At 36.2% G+C, this 19,181-nt stretch overlaps 3 protein-coding genes across 5 annotated transcripts in view; 2 read left to right on the top strand and 1 right to left on the bottom strand.

The window, feature by feature from the left end:
- Nucleotides 1-5,835, top strand: part of LOC113522827 (V-type proton ATPase 116 kDa subunit a 1) — a 49,256-nt gene extending 43,421 nt beyond the window's left edge. For all 3 annotated transcript variants that reach the window (XM_052899545.1, XM_052899544.1, XM_052899546.1), the window contains 4 exons: nucleotides 591-704; nucleotides 1,293-1,419; nucleotides 2,508-2,640; nucleotides 3,413-5,835. In XM_052899545.1, the coding sequence (XP_052755505.1) occupies nucleotides 591-704; nucleotides 1,293-1,419; nucleotides 2,508-2,640; nucleotides 3,413-3,512 (474 nt within the window). In that variant the 3' untranslated portion in view covers nucleotides 3,513-5,835. The remainder of the gene's footprint in view (nucleotides 1-590; nucleotides 705-1,292; nucleotides 1,420-2,507; nucleotides 2,641-3,412) is intronic.
- Nucleotides 5,836-6,876: 1,041 nt separating this feature from the next.
- On the bottom strand, nucleotides 6,877-12,207 carry LOC113523001 (uncharacterized). The gene is made up of 5 exons (XM_026908865.3): nucleotides 11,931-12,207; nucleotides 10,624-10,815; nucleotides 9,307-9,612; nucleotides 7,996-8,125; nucleotides 6,877-7,112 (listed from the first exon to the last, which is right to left on the bottom strand). The coding sequence occupies exons 1-5, from the start codon at nucleotides 12,180-12,182 to the stop codon at nucleotides 7,027-7,029; spliced, it is 966 nt and encodes a 321-aa protein (XP_026764666.1). The 5' UTR covers nucleotides 12,183-12,207; the 3' UTR covers nucleotides 6,877-7,026.
- Nucleotides 12,208-14,457: 2,250 nt separating this feature from the next.
- Nucleotides 14,458-18,098, top strand: LOC113522884 (protoporphyrinogen oxidase). The gene has a single exon (XM_026908728.3). The coding sequence runs from the start codon at nucleotides 14,571-14,573 to the stop codon at nucleotides 15,990-15,992; it is 1,422 nt and encodes a 473-aa protein (XP_026764529.2). The 5' UTR covers nucleotides 14,458-14,570; the 3' UTR covers nucleotides 15,993-18,098.
- The last annotated feature ends 1,083 nt before the right edge of the window (nucleotides 18,099-19,181 follow it).

The raw sequence follows: 19,181 nt of genomic DNA, 5'->3' as shown, positions 1-19,181 counted from the left end.
ACGAATAAATATATATGAATAACAAATATACTTACACATATATGATATATACTATATTATACACGAAATTCAGAATAATATAAAGCACTTGCTGTATTTTTGTAAAAAAAATTAATAATTCAAAATACAGTAAATTGATGAGATATACATATATGGCGATTACAGAAATAAGTTTCTGATAATTAAATTTGCAACTATGAACTTATTCATATTTCTCTGTGAAACATTTAACAACCTGTTAAATAAACCAAACCTTTAACGACTGTTTAATCAAATTATTTCTTATCTTTCTTGCGTTTCTTACATTATCGGAAAGATGGCGGTAAGCACATTTATTTAAATAAATTCGATATATAAATACATATAAGAAATTCGATGTTAAATATTTATTGTTATGAGGGTATTTTAATTTTTATTACAATTTTAAAGGAATTAAGTGCCAGCTATTCACTCAGCTTCTATACGAGTATAGTATACAGGGTTATGTCTGTAGTTTGAGAGTTTAATAATTTATGAAATGAAACTAAAATGCAAAATGTTAAATACGATGAACGGTATAATTAATTATATTATGTGTGTGTTCGTGTCAGCGCCAGGGTCACCAGACGATCGAGGGCGCGGCCGAGAACGGAGCCGCCGGCGGAGCCGCGCTGCCGCCGCCGCAGCACCACGACGAGGACATCACTGAAGTCTTCATACACCAGGTACGCACGCGCACACGCGCACACGCGCACACGCGCACACGCGCACACGCGCACACGCGCACACGCGCACACGCGCACACGCGCACACGCGCACACGCGCACACGCGCACACACGCACACACGCACACACGCACACGCGCACACACGCACATAGTATACTCTGTTATGTCCATGGTACTGCTCATGTCTATAGGCGACGGTTACCACTTTCCATCAGGTGGGCCGTCAGCTTGTTTGCCATTTTAAGTTGTATAAAAAAAAACCCACTCACACATACACACATTGACGGTTCTGAAGAGAAGTAGGTGTACTATTTACTATTATTATAATATAACATAATTACGTGAAAAATGTGTGAAACATTACCATGAAGTATACTGTAATTATATTCAGTAAAATCAAATTTCACTTCAAAACTGCAAAATGAACACTATTTGTTTTACTAAATAAGTTTTGTTGAAATTATCACAGAAATACACATCAAATGAAATTGAGATAAGAAATTAGAATATTCAATCGAATAATCGATTTTTTGTATTGTGTGTGTCGGGTGGATTGTTTATTTGTTTATACGTGCGCGATGGGCAGGCGATCCACACGATCGAGTACGTGCTGGGCAGCATCTCGCACACGGCGTCGTACCTGCGGCTGTGGGCGCTGTCGCTGGCGCACGCGCAGCTCGCCGAGGTCGCCTGGAACATGCTGCTGCGGAAGGGTAACTATATCTACACTACATGCTTTTTTTATGGATGATAATGAAATAGTAACCCCACCCGCGCTATCGGTATACACCGGCAGGGCACCAGTGAAGGATGACAGGTGAGGATGAAGTAGGTCAATTAACCTATCGTGACGTATTCAACGAGAATTATTCACGATGGTTTCCAGGGGAAACCACGTGAAAGTCGACCTGATAGGGTATATTGCTAGCAATGGGGCTGTCAAACTCCATTGCTAACAATCCCTTTCCCTCCCACATTACAGGCTTAGTTTAAGGAGCAACCAGTGTACCAACGTCTTTGGCACGTTTTAAACGATTACATGATAATTCGGGACGCAGTGCTCTTTCTAAATATGTGCGTTTAGGGGCAGGGGGGGGGAAGGGATTGTAAGTAATGGAGACTGAGAATTCTATTGCTAGCAATATACCCAACCAGGTCGACCTCCTTGCGGTTCCCCCTGGAAACTATCATGGTTAATTCCTGATGAATTCATCATGATGTGCTAACTGGCCTGTTTTCATTCTCATCTATCACCCTTCACTGGTGCTCCGCCAGCGTATCACGTTAGCGCAAGCGGGGTTACCATACCATTTTCACCCATCAAAAAAAATGTGCGTTTAACTGATATAGCGTTGGTATATGTATGTAATTCGTATACCAACATCAATACAAACAATTGTATATGCGTCCGTAATATAAACATTGAAGGGTGTTCAATTTTTTTGATAATTGACATATAATAACAATGTTGCCACACTTTGCTAAACAAATGAATTTAATGAATATTGAATTTATCGATTTTTTATGATAATGAAATGGCAACCCCGCCCGCGTTATCGGCATATGCTGGTGGGGCACCAGTGAGGGCTGATAGGTGAGAATGAAAAGGAAAGCCAGTTAGCCTACGGGGTCGCACACCCGTATGCCCTTATTCTGGAGTCGGACAGATTTCTAGAGAACACCCCTGACGCTTAATTTAATTTGATAAGGTATATTGCTAGCAATAGGACTGGTAATTCGCATTACTAACAATCTCTTCCCCCTAAATAAATTTTAATTAGGCTATATCCTCTTGTTGCAGGCTTGATGTCCCGCGACTTCGAGGGCGGCATCTTCCTATACGTGGTGTTCGCCGGCTGGGCCGCCATCTCGGTCTCCATCCTCGTGCTCATGGAGGGTCTATCGGCCTTCTTGCACACGCTGCGTTTGCATTGGTACGTACGCGAATATAATTTAGAATATAATTTAGCGAACAACTTAGAATGCCAAACAAGCTAACGGCCTACCTGATGGAATGTGGTAATCGTCGCCTAAGAAAGTAGACGTAGTGGCGCCATCTAATGAAATTGTCACCAGAGGGACACTTTGTACAAAAGTCGTTTGCTTAGGTACCTCTGTCCCATTCGTGTTTCTACCGTAAAGCAGTTGTGTTAACATAGCTCTGTTTCGGTTTGAAGAGTAGGATATGGCGTGAATTTACAGGGTACAGAGGAATAACACCTGAGTTCTCAGGAATGGCAACGCATCGGGGGTATCATGGGCGAAACAGTATACTCTGTTATGTCCATGGTACTGCTCATGTCTATAGGCGATGGTTATCACTTTCCATAAAGTGGGCCGTCAGCTTGTTTGCCATACTAAGTTGCATAAAAAAAAAAATTCTTTATAAATTAAATAACAATATTACATAAATAACTTACAAGATACATTTAAAAAAATCAAAATTATTTTAACGATTCTGTAGCGCGTCAATAGCATTATATAGATGCGAACTTCCTGACAAGATATATTAAAAAAAAATGGAATTGTACAGCGGAATTATTATTTTTAATATATTTATGTGTGTATGTGTATATGTGTGTGTGTGTGTAAATTTACTTACATTAGTTTTAAGAATATTGTTACTAATAAATATTTAATGCACCAAAAAAGTCTAAAATAAAAATTATTATTATTAAAAATATACACATCTCTCTTCCTTTCCAGGGTGGAGTTCCAGAGCAAATTCTACTCTGGTGAGGGCTACCTCTTCCAACCGTTTTCGTTCGAGGTCATTCTCGACTCTGCCGGACAGGGAGAGGAGTAAACCTGTCCCGCTCACACACTACACAGCATTGAGCGTCAACCGTTATAGTGGCAGTCCTATTGTACTTCGTACATCACATATCTTTATTTAAAAGTACCCACATTTATTTATAAAAACTAAAACATCACGATTTTAACTATTGGTGTGTTTTGTTTTATTCTTTTTAATAAATAAATAAATATATTAAGAAAGCTCAAAAAGAAATGAAAAGATATTTTAATGTTATATTTATAAAAATTACTAGCTAATAATAATTCCAAGAGCATATTCTTTGTTTATATATATATATATATATAACGCGAATTCTATAAATTTACTATATTTGTCGTTTCCGACAATTGTTTCAACTTCATCCGAAAGTCTCCTTAAGGGGGCTTACGCTGTTTTTCATCAACAGTGAATAGCCTCGCATGTTACTTCTTAAAAGACTGGCAGCTTGCAATTTCTTTGACATTGCATGTGCCTATAGGTGGCAGTAATCACTTACCATCAGGTGAGCTGCATGATCATTTGCTACCTGTTTTTTTTTTAAATAACTTAGTGTATTTTTGTCGCTTTCTTTTACATTATGAATTGAGTTCGAAAGACAAGGACAAAACATTTCAATAGCTAAATGTTATTACTAATGTTTTTATAAATATGGAAGTACGTATATAATGAAATAAGGCTTCGATGGAAGCACTACGATGCAGTATATATATCTCTTTAATTTATTTAATAAACGTAGGTATTCATCGTTGTCTATTTAATCACTAATACTACGTATTTTAGTGTATAATGCTGCAATGGTTTCTTGCCTTAGAAGTAATTTCTCGACGACATTCAATTGAAAAATGTGAAGATAGAAATTTGTTCTGCCCACTCAATGTATGGTTACAGTAATACAGACTATAGTTTAAGTCAAATGTACTCAATTATTGTCTATAAACTATTGAAATTTCGTATAAAACTTAAGTAAATAATTAATTCATTGCCAAAACAGTGTTTAATGTTTTTTGTATTTTGTTAGGAAAATTATTACTTTTTTTTTTTATTTATTTAAATAGTTTCAGTCAAATTTGGCTTACAACTGAAGCAAATGTTAGTTTATCAGTGGTGGATTAAAGGGTGAGCGGGAGGGGCGGCCCGTGCCAGGCCTCTGGCCCTGGGGGCCTTCAGACATCTTCTTCCATGCCCACATTCTATGTATTTTTTATATATTTCAATGTAAATTAAATTTCACTTACAAGATTTTAATTAAATAAACACTTATACATACAAATGTGAACTGAATAAGAATGTGAACAGGGGGAGACTTTGTACAAAAGTCGATTGCTTGGGTACCTCTGTCCCATTCGTGTTTCAACCGTGAAGCAGTTGTGTTTGCATGGCTGTGTTTCGGTTTGAAGTGTGAATTTACTGGGTACAGAGGAATAATACCTGAGTCCTCAGGAAAGGCAACGCATGGTGGGTATCATGGGCGAAACAGTACACTCTGTTATGTCCATGGTACTGCTCATGTCTAAAGGCGACGGTTACCACTTTTCATCAGGTGCACCGTCAGCTTGTTTGCCATTCTAAGTTGTATAAAAAAAACCATGTAAAATTATATCAACTTTTTTGGTGCCACATTCAGTTTTGCCACCTCCTTAGGCCTTAGTCCGCCACTGGTATTTATTATATTTAAATGATGGAATACCCTTAGAGTTATAGAAATATATTAAAGTCTTTTTTACTTTGTAAACTGTGTACATCATGTAAGTAATTCTTTTGTATATTTTCTATTCGAACACACTTGTCAAAATCTAGTGTGTTAGTCGAAATGATGTATCCTCAATAGTATAACTCGACAATTTCATATGTAGCACTTTCTTGTGAATGCGTGGGCTGCAATGTAAGGTGTGAACGGAATATGAGACTATAACAGTGAAGGGGAACCCACGTCTACTCGCAGATAGTGTAATTTACTCCCCATACGTATTTCTTACGGTGCATAAATCAAACGATATCAAACTGTAGTGCTACACACAAAATTGTCGCGCTATACTGAATTTAATATGCGTAGACTTTTTGTGTTGAAGATAAAATTGACTGGAATTAAAAACATGTTTTTGTATGTAATAAACACGTGGAACGAATGTTACTTTATTCATTTTGTTACCCAATTTTCGATGTGTACTTAAATAATTTAAAATTCCATACCAGAGGCTCTCTTTTACTGTAATTGATGAATGATTATATAACTTTGTCATTCCAATTGTTGTCATGTAATTTGTTCGGAGCAATGTTCTGCACGCGCGTCACGTAGGTGTAGTGGTAACAAATAAAGATTGTTCTCGTAGAATATCGTGTTTGTTTTATTTAAATAGCCATCTACAATTTGTAGGTTAATATGTAGGCCGTCTGGTCACGGTTTAGAACGGGCCATTCCATTTCCCGGGTGTCGTAAGAGGTTTTTTTTGAATGGCAAACAAGCTGACGGTCCACCTGATGGAAAGTGGTAACTGTCGCCTATAGACATGAGCAGTACCATGACTAACTGACCTGCCTGACCTGACCTGAAGGATGAAAAATGCTGATACTGAATACCGCCGCGGGCCCCGCATTAAATTACGACATCGCATTAGAAACTTCTAAAATTATCAGTGTTCCTCTACTATATTATGCATGTATTATACATATAAACCTTCCTCTTGAATCAGTCTATCTATTAAAAAAACCGCTTCAAAATCCGTTGCGTAGTTTTAAAGATTTAATCATACATAGGGACGGACAGACAGCGACTTTGTTTTATACTACGTAGTGTAAGATCTTGTTTAAATATGTATAAAAGGAACGCATCTCTATTGACAGATGACATAAGTTGACATATATGTATTTTTTTTTTGGTGGATGAAAATGGAATGGTAACTCCACTTGCGCTAATGGGATACGCTGGCGGGGTACCAGTGAAGGGTTAGCCCATCATGATGAATTCATCAGGAATTAACCATGATAGTTTCCAGGGGGAACCGCGAGGAGGTCGACCTGGTTGGGTATATTGCTAGCAATGGGATTTTTAGTCTCCATTACTAACAAGCCCTTTCCTCCCGACATGTATGTACTAGCAATTTTTCAGGTTGGTTTCCCACTTATGTTCGCGCTCTTGAAGTTAATAAATACATCTTTGCAATTGAATAAGTTTTATTTAAATATAACATGTAGTGATAATAGATTACAGAAATTATAAAAATAAACACGCCTTGGACATGTTAAACACATGGCCTGTGTCAACTAGTCCTAAACTAAGCAGACCTTGTACTACAGGCACTAAACGCCTGATAAACGTATTTAAATACTCATGAAAACAATGTCATTACATTTTTTTTTACAACACAGAGGGCAAACGAGCATGCGGCTCACCTGATTGTAAGTGACTACCGCCGCCCATGATCACCCACAACACCAGCGGCATTGCAGGTGTGCTGCCTGCCTTTTAAAAAGGCCTTTTAAAACATACAACATTATACTAAATATTTGAAGCTGGTGATCGAGTTCAGTCGTACTCCGCCCCGATGGTGATGCTGATATCGCCTGGCAACACGTTGGTTTTGTGATACCATCTATTCGTGTCCACCACCACTGAAATTACAATATTATTACAGTAATTCTATATATCCATAGCTATGAGGTCCCTGCATAGAATAGCCCACCCCTTCTTTACTCAAGGACGTTGTAAGAGCCGATTAAGAGAGGACGAGGGATAGGCAGCAGCGTTTTTCTTAAAACATCTCTAAAACCTGACTGTGGTTGCCAATTCGCTTGCCAAACATGGCAACTGTTGGTAAAACACCTCAAAGGAGAGGCTTATGTTTAGCAGTGGACAGTTAAAAGGCTGATATGATGATATGATGATGATGATGAATCTTTATTTGATTATTAATCAAATTAGAATGTAACCCATGAGGTGTTTACCAGTACATGGGATACAGCTAGTAAATTGCCAATAAAGTTCTAACAATGCGTAGATAGATCGATACTCTTTATTCTTTTCTCCAAAAGATTACAATAGTAAACTTATTCTAGATAGAACAATTACAAGAAATAATCACAATGAGACAACAATGGGCGACCTTATCGCTAAAAGCTATCTCTTCCAGGCAACCTTTGGATGGAGAGGAGTAATTAGGAGTAAACACTAAGTAATATTCTTACAATTTTCACGTTTTTAATTGATTCGATAATTCAGATTATATTACATAAAAAAAAAACATCTTCTGTTGTTGACTGAATTATTAGGATTTTAATATTAAACTATTGAATTGATTTTATTAAAATTTCTATAAATCTGTAAGTATATCAATGGAAATTTTAGTTTAACGGAGTTATAAGGTAACAAACAAAAAAAAAAACCTTGAAAAAACTGAAACCCTTTTTAAAATCATGATCTCGACACCCCTGGGCGCTGCCAGACCTCTCTTACCTCCTAAAATTACTACTGAATGAAGTTTTAAAAAATACTTACGTATCTCCCCTGGTGACACAGTGAAGGTGATCCACTTACAATGGTAGAGGCACTCGGGCGGCGGCGCCAGCTCCCACTGCTTGCGGCCACGGATCTGCGCCTGCCACGACATGTGCTTCACGGAGTCCACCTGTTGATGAACAAACTATCGCTGCAGATATTTATAATACACACACATATATATTGATTTGACAAGATTTTGGTCCTTCGAGCCGGATATAAACTTAAGTTACGTAAAGTACCTAGAGTAAAGTACAAATAGATTATTCCTAATTAAGTAGAGTGTAAAATAGGTGCTTTTTGCAAATAGTGGTGCTATTTGCAAAAAACTCCTTTTTTACGAGTATGACCGATGAACCGGTCATCATATGAAATGATCTCAAATCATAGCAAAGTCCTATCCAGTTTTAATTGTTACCCATATATACATATATGTACGTTAAACTTTAAAATGTAACACAACATCCTTCTTTGCAACTAACTTATAGCAGTAATTCGTGTAAGATTTTATTTAGGTAGTCAAGAATTACAATACTTTAGATGAACATAATAAATTATTTAATACAGTAAACCTAGTTCTTATGACAAGTTAGTATTTTAAATACACAATCGGAACTTGGATACTGGATTGAGCTGCTTGACCCGAAGGTTCTATCTACCGAGCGTCACTATTATCCTCGAATAGTAAGTGAAGCAATTGAAATTAGAAAAAATCCGAGAAATTTCAATTGGGAAGATGGATATAGGTTTTCAGCATGAGGCCCAGTGATTAGTACCTATACTAAAAACACGCGATAATTTGTTCAAACTCAGTGTGGATACCATGGGTGCGGTGTGTAGGGTAGGTCTAGATAATAATGGTGACAATGTGAGGGTACCCGAAGACTACGCGAGCTGCCAGACGAAGACGCCGCTCACTTCTGTCCTGTCGTGACCACGACGTGGTGCAATCCACGTCGAAACGTCAGCAATAAAGAAGCAAGTATGTAGGAACTATTTATTATTTAAATTATGTATTAGTCTTTAAAATATGTGTAAACAACGCGAAATAAAAAAGTTTTTTTTTTATACAACTTAGAATGGCAAACAAGCTAACAGCCCACCTGATGGAAAATGGTAACCGTCGCTTATAGACATGAGCAGTACCATGGACATAACAGAGTATACTGTTTCCCCCATGATACTCTCCATGCGTTGCCATTCCTGAGGACTCAGGTGTTATTCCTCTGTACCCAGTAAATTCACGCTAAGTAACTAAGAAAATAAAAACAAGTTGAAAGCAAGGTAACCTACAATACAAATTTAGCTCACGTGCATATGCGCGCCCTGTCCCGGCCCACCCATGAAGATCCAGTCCACCATATCGCTCTCCGCTGTCGTCGGTAGGAAGTACGGTCGACTGTAGAATGTTCTCAATTTCCTGGTTTCCTCGTCGTAGCACGTGCTCCACCCAACGTACCACGGCTCTCCAGTCAGGTTGGCTCTGCTCTCGTCCATGTTGAACACATCTTGTAAGGACTGCAATCCTGATTTGTACGCGAAATAGAAGCAGTCGTTTATCTGTGTGCCCATTTTGCCTGTCCGGTAGAAGTTCGCGAAAAATTGGAAAGTGAAGTTCTGTAATGAAATAGGTACATGTTGTACATGCGATGTTCCATAAACAAATTAACAATATACTTAACGGAAATTGCATGGAAACGTTATTAATGGATGACAATGGAATTGTACACATAGCTCGAAGAACCGGCCTGCGCTAACGGGATACGCTGGCGGGGCACCAGTGACGGGTGATTGATGAGGTTGAAAACAGGCCAGTTAGCCCATCATGATGAATTCATTAGGAATTAATCATGATAGTTTCCAAGGAAAACCGCGAGCAGGTCGACCTGGTTGGGTATATTGCTAGCTATGGGATTCCTGTCTCCATTACTAAAAATCACCCCCCCCTCCCATTAAATGGAGTGATGACCTGAAATACGTTGCAGGGAGTCAGTAGATGCAGGTGGCTCAGGACCGTTCTTTATGGCAGTTTATAGGGAAGGCTTATGTCCAGCAGTGGACGGATAATGGCTGAAATGATGATGAATGGAATACAATTCCATATTACAACCCCGCCTATGTTATCGGCATGTGCTGACAAAGCACCAGTGAGAATGAAAGCGAGTTTTTTTAAATTATTTTTAAGGGATGGTAATGGAATGGCAACCCCGCCTACGCTGTCGGTATACGCTGGCGAGATACCAGTGAGTGATGATAAATGAGAATGTAGACAGGTCAGTTAGCCCATCGTGACGAATTCCACAAGAATTAACCACGATGGTTTCCAGGACAAACCGCGTGGAGATCGACCTGCTAGATATATTGTTAGCAATGAGGCTGTAACCTTATAACTAAGAATCTCTTTCCCCTGATGAAAGCAGGTTAGTTGACCTTTCGTGATGACTTCAATAGGAATTAAGCACGATGGTTTCGAGAAGAAACTACGAAAAATTTGATATGACAGGGTATGGGGTTGACAGGGTATGCCAGTAATGGGGTCACTAGTTCACATGAATAACAATCTCCCCCCTTCGCCTACTGCATCCATTGCCAAAGCTGTCACTCAGTCATCATCTTATAATAACTCACTTCAATAGCTTTCCAATTGGCAGTAGCATCTGTAACTATGACAGGGGTAGCTCCATATGCGTACGACTCCTCGAACTCTTGCGCGGATACGTTCGAGAGGCGAACCACCTCGTCCACTCCGATGCACATGGAACAGTCCTCTGGCGGTCGGAACAGAGATTTCGAATTGGAAGGTAGCTCCACTGCGCAGTTCTAGTGTGATGAAATGAAAAGATGAATAATTTTAATATTGATATGTCTTTTTTAAGACTTTCCTCCACAGCCATAATCAGAGTGGAGGGGTATTGTGGGACAATGCCCTACCTTAAAATGAAAGGCCCCAAGAAAATTAGATTCGCTTTTTTGAAGTCACTTAATAATGGCTTCTGCCCTACTAAAAAGTTCTTCTGCCTCACCTGAAATTGGGTCTAGCTACGGCCCTACTTACCTCTTGTCGGGGCAACTAGTTAATATATTTTCTTCCAGCCAACTCTATAGGCCATATCTTTGACCATCCTATAGGACATGACACCTAGTGTTTCTTTCATGTATCCCATATATAAGGCCGAATTGTGTAGTCAGAGCCATTTGTCAATTGTTGCCATCGTGTTGAAAATAATATTCGACATTCTCATATATAGTCGAGCATATTAGAATCCAATGTGGTAGGAACGCGAGCTTACTACAGTCAGTTCTACGTATCAGATTTTTTGAATAAACTTACAAAATTATTTGGTATAAATACCTAGTCTTTAATCTAGGCTAGGCTGCATTGAGAGACCAAATAATGAACATTTAAGATACAACTCAGAGCAGTAATTTCCATGACCAAGAATCGAACCCAAAACTTCATTTACGCAAAGAAACATACTTCTTCTCTACTATGGTGATCGTTGTACTTGCCTTTTTTTTATACAACTTAGAAGGACAAACAAGCTGACGGCCCACCTGATGAAAAGTGGTAATCGTCGCCTATAGACATGAGCAGTACCATTGAAATAACAGAGTATACTGTTTCGCCCATGATACCCCCGATGCGTTGCCATTCCTGAGGACTCAGGTGTTATTCCTCTGTACCCAGTAAATTCACGCCATATCCCATCCTTCAAACCGAAACACAGCCATGCAAACACAACTGCTTCACGGTAGAAACACGAATGGGGCAGAGGTACCCAAGCAATCGACTTTTGTACAAAGTCTCCCTCTGGGTTATATGTATTACTAGTTTATTTAGATACTTGAGTTATATCAATTAATAATATTAGTACCTTTAATTACTTTTATAATACCTCCATTAAACAGAATCTTTTCAAACAAACAATACTTACCTTTGTCGTAAATTCACCATAGAACCATTTCACACTTAGTAATGAAATCATCAGAATTATGAAGGATAAGACAATGTTACACTTTGTATATCCAATTTTTAATTTATACCCATTCACTTTATCTTGAAAATCCAATTGGGAAATATACGAATTATTTAATTTTAAGGATTCAATTTTATTGAGAATTTTAATAACTTTCTGTTCGGCTATTTTTAATTTCTTTTCACATGTTTTTTGGTTGGTTTGACTCATTTTGCGATTAGGATGCAATCCGCAATCCCGCGACCGATTGGAAAGGCTGTAGTCTTACTCGGGGTTTATATACTGCGTGTAATCTACTTGTTCCTTTTGGATAGAGTTAAGAAATATCCAACAAATCCAGTATAGTTTGTTGGGAAAAATAAGGTACACTTTTTACTTCAAGTTTTTTGTATGTAGCTTGTGAATTATGACATATTATATACTTTTTTTTTAATGGGTGATAATGAAATGGTATTCCCGCCCGCGCTATCGGTATACACTGGCGGGTCACCAGTGAGAGATGATAGGTGAGGATGAAGCAGGTCAGTTAGCCCATCGTGACTAGTTCAACAAGAATTATTCACGATGATCTCCTGGGGAAACTACGTGGAGGTCGACCTGATAGTGTATTGCTAGTAATTGGTTCATTAGACCTCCAAACCATATTATATACGTGGAGGTCGACCATGATACACACACATATAGTCCATTTTAATTACAAAAAAAGTAATTATATATATATATATATACGATCCCTTCCCCTGTCCTATTCCAACCGTGCAGATGCTGTGTTTCGATATTAGAACCAATCATGGCAGAGGACAAGCCGCAAGGCTACCTCCGTCAATCGAATTAATTTGGGTAAATATAGGACTTTTCCATCAAAAATTAGTTATTTGTTACAAATTTAAATTACCACATAATTTTTGATTCCATCCAGATTGGAACTGTCTAGTTTTGCAGTCTACAAGTCGAGCTTCCACATTACTGGGTCACGGCGCTCTCTTTGCCTATTTAAAAAAAAAAAAAAATTAATTAAATTATTAATAACCACTCTACGAATATTCCTAAGTCGAGCTTCGACATTACTGGGTCACGGCGGTCTCTTTGACTATATAAAAAAAATATTTAACCACTCTACGAATATTCCTAAGGAGTTAGAAGTCCTTCCATCCTAAATAGAAGTGTGGGTATATAACGTTAAAGTGTGCAATAGGTATGAAATTGAAATTCATTATCAGCGGGCGACAACGCAACTGGGTCCCCGCATTTACGGCTCGTCGCGCTTCCAATGGGGACCATTATTTAGTAGCTGATTGTTTGTTGCGATTTTGATGCCTGCACAGTTGACGGATTTATGTTTATCTCGTCAGCTCGGATTTTTAAGGTTTGCATTTTAATGGAATTCAAAATCAGAAGGGCAGTGTCGCCGATTGTTCAAATCTGAATTCTCAAATATTTTAGCAATATTTATATTAATCAAACTAAAGTTTCATTCCAACCATCTAGACGAGTGGCGGTCTTCCATCGTGCGTTTTTCAAGGCACTTTCTTCCACGCACAACCATTCTTTGGAATCAATTTCCAGCAGCAATATTTCCGAACCAATCATCATAACCTTCAAGGAAAAAGCATATTCATTTTTAAAAGGCCGACAGCGCACCTGCAATGCCTTTGGTGTTGTGAGGTCAGGTGAGCTGCATACTCGTTTGCATCCTGTTTTATAAAAAAAAAAAAAAAGAAAATTGAAAATGGTGATCTAGTTAATTCTAAAAAAAAAAAATTATTCGACTAAGGTCATCACATGATAAATAATCTTGAGGTAGATAATTAAGTTCACCCTTGAAATGAAATAAAAGGATTATTTATTTGCCAAAAAGGTTTTTACATAGATGATTAACTATAAATTACACACTAGGTATGCATGCCTGTATCGTGTAATTCAATACAATATTTATAAATACATTAACAATGTACCTAATTTACAAGTGCAATAAAGAATATTATACATTTATCATATCAACTGCATGGCATTCCAGACAAGCTTCTATGGTTTTTGGTATGCCAGTTTGTTATTTTGGTTTTATTGTGAAAATAAATAAATAACAATAGATCATCAACGAAATGGGCCAATGTCAGCAGTCTATTGTGAAATATTCTCGTCTTATTTTATTAGTTCTCTCACTGTGAAGAGCAAAAAATAGACGAAGAGACATTGCGTAAGAGGTCTTTAGTCGCCGGTTAGAGCTTATAACAAACAATTCATGAAAATTATGACCAGAATGGTCAAAAGTGCACGACTGAAGAGAGAAAATATGCTCAAGACTCTACATTTTATTTAATAAATTAAGTAAATGATAAAACCGATTATCATATTTTTAGATTAATCTAGTTAGCCCTTTTTTTTTAAATACAACTTCATTGGAAAATCTGACACAGAGTTGGTAACATTTTGAACTGTCAACTTCTAACTAAATGTCAAATCCTGAATCGTAACTACTTTTGATTGTTTGACAATCATCTGACAATTCAAGTTGTATCAAAATATATTGCATTTTGCTTCATTTAAGAAATATTTTCATTTTAAATAGATTATTAAAAAATATACTATTAATTAAAAATGGTAGCTATTCTAGGCGGGGGGCTGGGCGGTCTGTCAACTGCATATTATTTGCTCAAAAACAATGTAAACAACAACAATAATCTCCGGTTACTCTTATTAGAAGCAACCAACTATTGCGGCGGTTGGATCAAGTCTATTAGAACAAAAGACTATATTTTCGAGCAAGGACCGCGTACTATACGGCCTAAGGGTATCACCGGATTGAATACTTTAAATATGATGCAGGATCTCGGCCTCAGTGAGCACTTAGCACCTATTAGCGCAGACCATCCCGCCGCGAAAAATCGGATGATCTATGTCAATCAAAACTTACATGTCTTGCCTTCAAACTTGAAGGGTGTCTTCCAGAAAAATTTGCCATTTTCAAAACCCCTCATTTATGCACTTTTTAATGATATAAAACAACCACATAAAGAATTACAAGACGATTCCATCTATAATTTCGTTGAAAGGAGATTTGGAAAGGAAATAGCTGATTACGCCATCGCACCCATGATATGTGGTATCTGCGCTGGTGATGCTAAAGAAATATCTGTAAAGTTTCTGATGAAAACCTTGTTTGAGTGGGAACAGAACCACGGCGGTGTAGTCAAAGGGATGATGAGGTCTCTTTTCAAATCAAAGTCTGGTGAAGAGCTTCAATTAAGCGATTTAGCAAAGAAATCACAAGAAGAGAAATGGAATGTATACACAATAAAAGGAGGTCTCGAGACATTCCCAGTGACACTTTGTGAATTTCTCAAACAGAATGAAGTTGATGTAAATCTGAACACCAGGATTGAAGAGATAGAGTTTGTGGACTCCGGTACTGTTTTGTTAAAGAATAGTACTGGTGAGACATTAAAGGCGAATCATGTTTACTCCTCCATACCAGCTTATTCTCTTGCAAATCTTGTTCAGAAACAGCATCCTGAATTGTCGAAATATTTAAATAAAATACCGTTTGTGACAGTTGGTATTGTTAATTTATATTTTGCTGCAGATAAACTTGTAAGCCCAGCATTTGGATTCCTGGTGCCGCCTATAGAAAATTCACCAATATTAGGTGTTGTTTTCGACTCTTGTTGTATGCCAGATCAGAATGGTACAGTATTAACAGTCATGCTGGGTGGCAGATGGTTCAAAGAGAAATTTGGAGATGATGCCACTGAAAAGAAATTATTTGATATAGCAATGCAGGAAATTAAGAAAATTTTGAATATAAAAGAGAATCCATCTGTGTACAATGTTAGTATTTTGAATAAATGCATTCCTCAGTATGTGATCGGGCATTATGAGAGAGTAGAGAAGATCAGACAGTACATACAAAATAACAATTTGCCTATATCACTAGTTGGTAGTAGTTATGATGGTGTTGGTATAAATGATGTGGTATACTCAGCAAAGACACAGATTAAAGGAGACTGCATATACAAATGAGATTAGACGTATTTCACAGTTGTGTTCTTTCACGATAAAGCTTTAAATATTTATAAACTATTAATATAGTAAATTATTAAAATTTTATAATTTTTATATACAACAGGGTATTTCTTTTTTAATGTAATTAAGATGCCATTATGGTCTATTTAATATGTCCATAAGGCATAAAAAATAAGACTTGATATTTTTATACCAAATGAAAATAGGTGTCAAAATTTATAGATTTTATGAAATAAAACAAAAAGTGAAAAAAATATTTTATTATTTGTTTTTAAATTGATATATTCTCATCCAGTTGGCTCCCAATGACAGTAATCATTGAAGTATGACAGTAGATCTAAGGAGAGTAGTTATTTTTGTTAGTTTTATTTCTGATAGAAAATTTTAAATTTGTAAAATGAACAAATGATGATTAATATTAACATCTATTTTTATTGATAGTTGAAAATGGTATGGTAACCCCGCCTGCGCTAACGGGATATGCTGGCGTAACACCAGTGAAGGGTGATAGATGAGAATGAAAACAGGCTAGTTAGCCCATCATGATGAATTCATAAGGAATTAACCATAATAGTTTCCAGGCGGAACCACGAGGCTGTCGACTTGGTTGGGTATACGGTGTATTTCGCACAACGGCCCAAATGAGAGGCTAAGTGCGGAAAACAGAGTCTTTCTTACATTGGTTGGGTATATTGCTAGCAATGGGATTCTCAGTCTCCATTACTAACACTCCCTTTCCCCCCATTAACACCTTTTGATAGTTCTATTAAGTTATGGCTTTTTTTAGCTATAGGAGGCTGTTCCCTTTTTAAACTTTTACATGTATATTTGAGACAGGATAGCAGTAATTATACAATTTTATATGAATAGGTGTATTTTAAATGCAATATTTGCCACCACTGCCCTTAGACACTTTCTATTTTTACTTAATGGTTAGCTGGTTAGCTCACCATTTGTTTTTTGTTTTTGACTTGCTTGTAAAGCTTGTACATTTGCTTGTTTGGTTTGTTGAAAGACACAAAAATGATCTTGTTTTTATAAAATTATTATTACAATAATATATATAGGTTGTCTGTAAGAGACTGCTTTTAGCGATAAGGCCGCCTTTTGTATATGCACATTCTGTATAAATACTCCTTGTATACATTTCTACTGTGCGCAATAAAGAGTTTATTATTATTATTATATATTTTATTTATTAAAGAGTAAAAAAATGTTTGGGTGTTGCAATGTACAATAAAACAAAATTAAGCATTTAAATAATTTATTGGTTGCTCTTAAATATCCTTTGAGTTTTCAGCTACTATACAATATGTGCAAGTGGATATAATAATACTTCTGTACCATATATTCAAAGCAATAATATATGAAAATTTATATTTCCTGTAATGTTTATATATATTTTGTTATATATTAAAACAAGCTAAATGATACTAATCTTTTTTTTTTTAATTATGGTTTTCGTCACTAGTTTAAATAATAAAAAAAAAAAAAAAGATTAGGCAGTGTGGTCGATGCAGAGACATTATTTTCTAAATTTACCTCTTAATATTTTAACTTGATAATTTTGCAAAATATATGCTTTATGGACCATAATAAACTAATAACTTCTACTTAAATATTAGACATTTAGTCATTATTGGTCCTTAGAATAAAAATTGTTTTTTTTTTTTATACAACTTAGAATAGCAAACAAGCTGACGGCCCACCTGATGGAAAATGGTAACCATCGCCTATAGACATGAGCAGTACCATGGACATTACAGACTATATTGTTTCGTCCATGATACCCCCATGCGTTGCCATTCCTAAGGACTCAGATGTTATTCCTCTGTACCCTGTAAATTCACGCCATATCCCACCCTTCAAACCGAAACACAGCCATGCAAACACAACTGCTTCACGGTAGAAACACGATTGGGTGGCATTAAATTAGAATTTTAGATTTAGAGATAGGTTTAGAGTAATGGTGCCTCCGAATCAATCCCAGTAAGTGTTTACCTGCAACACCGTAACAAACTCATCCCCTTATTCATAAAATCTAACCCCTACAAACCTATTTTAACTATAGCATTATCACTTTCTTTCAAATTGAGAATATAACACGAAAGAAAGAGACCAAAACAGTTCAATATCTATATGAGAGGTTGGACTTTTTTATCAATAAGAGGATTTAGTGTGATTGTGAACTTGATATTTTTGTTTTATATAAAATTTCATAAAATATATTATATATGCTATATTTTAAACAATTTTTACAATAAAAATCAAAACTCATAAGTTACATATGTTCTTTCCGTGACACATATATATATATATATATATATATATATATATATATATATATATATATATATATATATATATATATATATATATATACACACATATATATATACATATATACTATAATATACAACAAACAAAGGTATATCGCACATTTATAATGAGAACTTGATATATCCTATCTAATTGTCTTATATCTAAATTTAAATAAACCAATAAAAAAATAAATAGAAAACTAAAATCTCTCAACACTGGCACGTATTCTGATTCAGCAACTAATTAAAAATAAATCAATACTACACAGGTAAACTTTTAATTATTTCTAACTGTAGATAAATAATCTTCATATAAGAAAGTGTTTATTTTGGTTTGTTGTTAAGTTTTTTCTTTCATTAAGCAAATCCCTGAATTTAAAATGTGAAGCAAAGCCGACATAAGAACAGAGTTCGCTAAGCAGGCTCCCCTATCTCTTGCATTGAAATTACTCAATGATATTTTGACCTAGTATCCGCAATTAGATGTATTTGCCTCCAACTTGCTGCAGTTTCGTCGAGTGACCACAGAGTATTTGTGTTCAGACGTTTTTTGTTTCAGTTAAATATTTTTATATTATTTTTTGTTTAATATTTTTGTGTAATATTCCTTTTTTATATGTTATTGTACTCATGCTTTCCTGGGTGAGCGTATTGGAAGACTGTAAGGCTCACCCACTGGATGAAACAAATAATTAAAATATATTATGACTATATATATATATATATATATATATATATATATATATATATATATATATATATATATATACATATATATATATATATACACAAAGAAGCTTTGTGTTGCAACTTGTAGTAGCAATACCAACTAAAAGGTGTGATAAACGAAAAACAGTCTTAATAC

This window comes from Galleria mellonella, unplaced genomic scaffold (assembly GCF_026898425.1).
Source record: "Galleria mellonella isolate WM207_F2 unplaced genomic scaffold, CSIRO_AGI_GalMel_v1 utg574, whole genome shotgun sequence".
NCBI lineage: Eukaryota > Metazoa > Arthropoda > Insecta > Lepidoptera > Pyralidae > Galleria > Galleria mellonella.
The sequence above is the reverse complement of the archived record's forward strand: the minus strand, read 5'-3'. Positions and strand labels throughout refer to the sequence as shown.

Excerpts from the sequence above, each read along its gene's own strand:
- LOC113523001 (XM_026908865.3), bottom strand. The coding sequence starts at position 12,182 with ATGAGTCAAACCAACCAAAAAACATGTGAAAAGAAATTAAAAATAGCC. Across the intron at positions 9,613-10,623 it reads CCAATTGGAAAGCTATTGAA|AACTTCACTTTCCAATTTTT; the intron begins GTGAGTTATTAT and ends ATTTCATTACAG. Across the intron at positions 8,126-9,306 it reads GACAGGGCGCGCATATGCAC|GTGGACTCCGTGAAGCACAT; the intron begins GTGAGCTAAATT and ends GTTCATCAACAG.
- LOC113522884 (XM_026908728.3), top strand. The coding sequence starts at position 14,571 with ATGGTAGCTATTCTAGGCGGGGGGCTGGGCGGTCTGTCAACTGCATAT.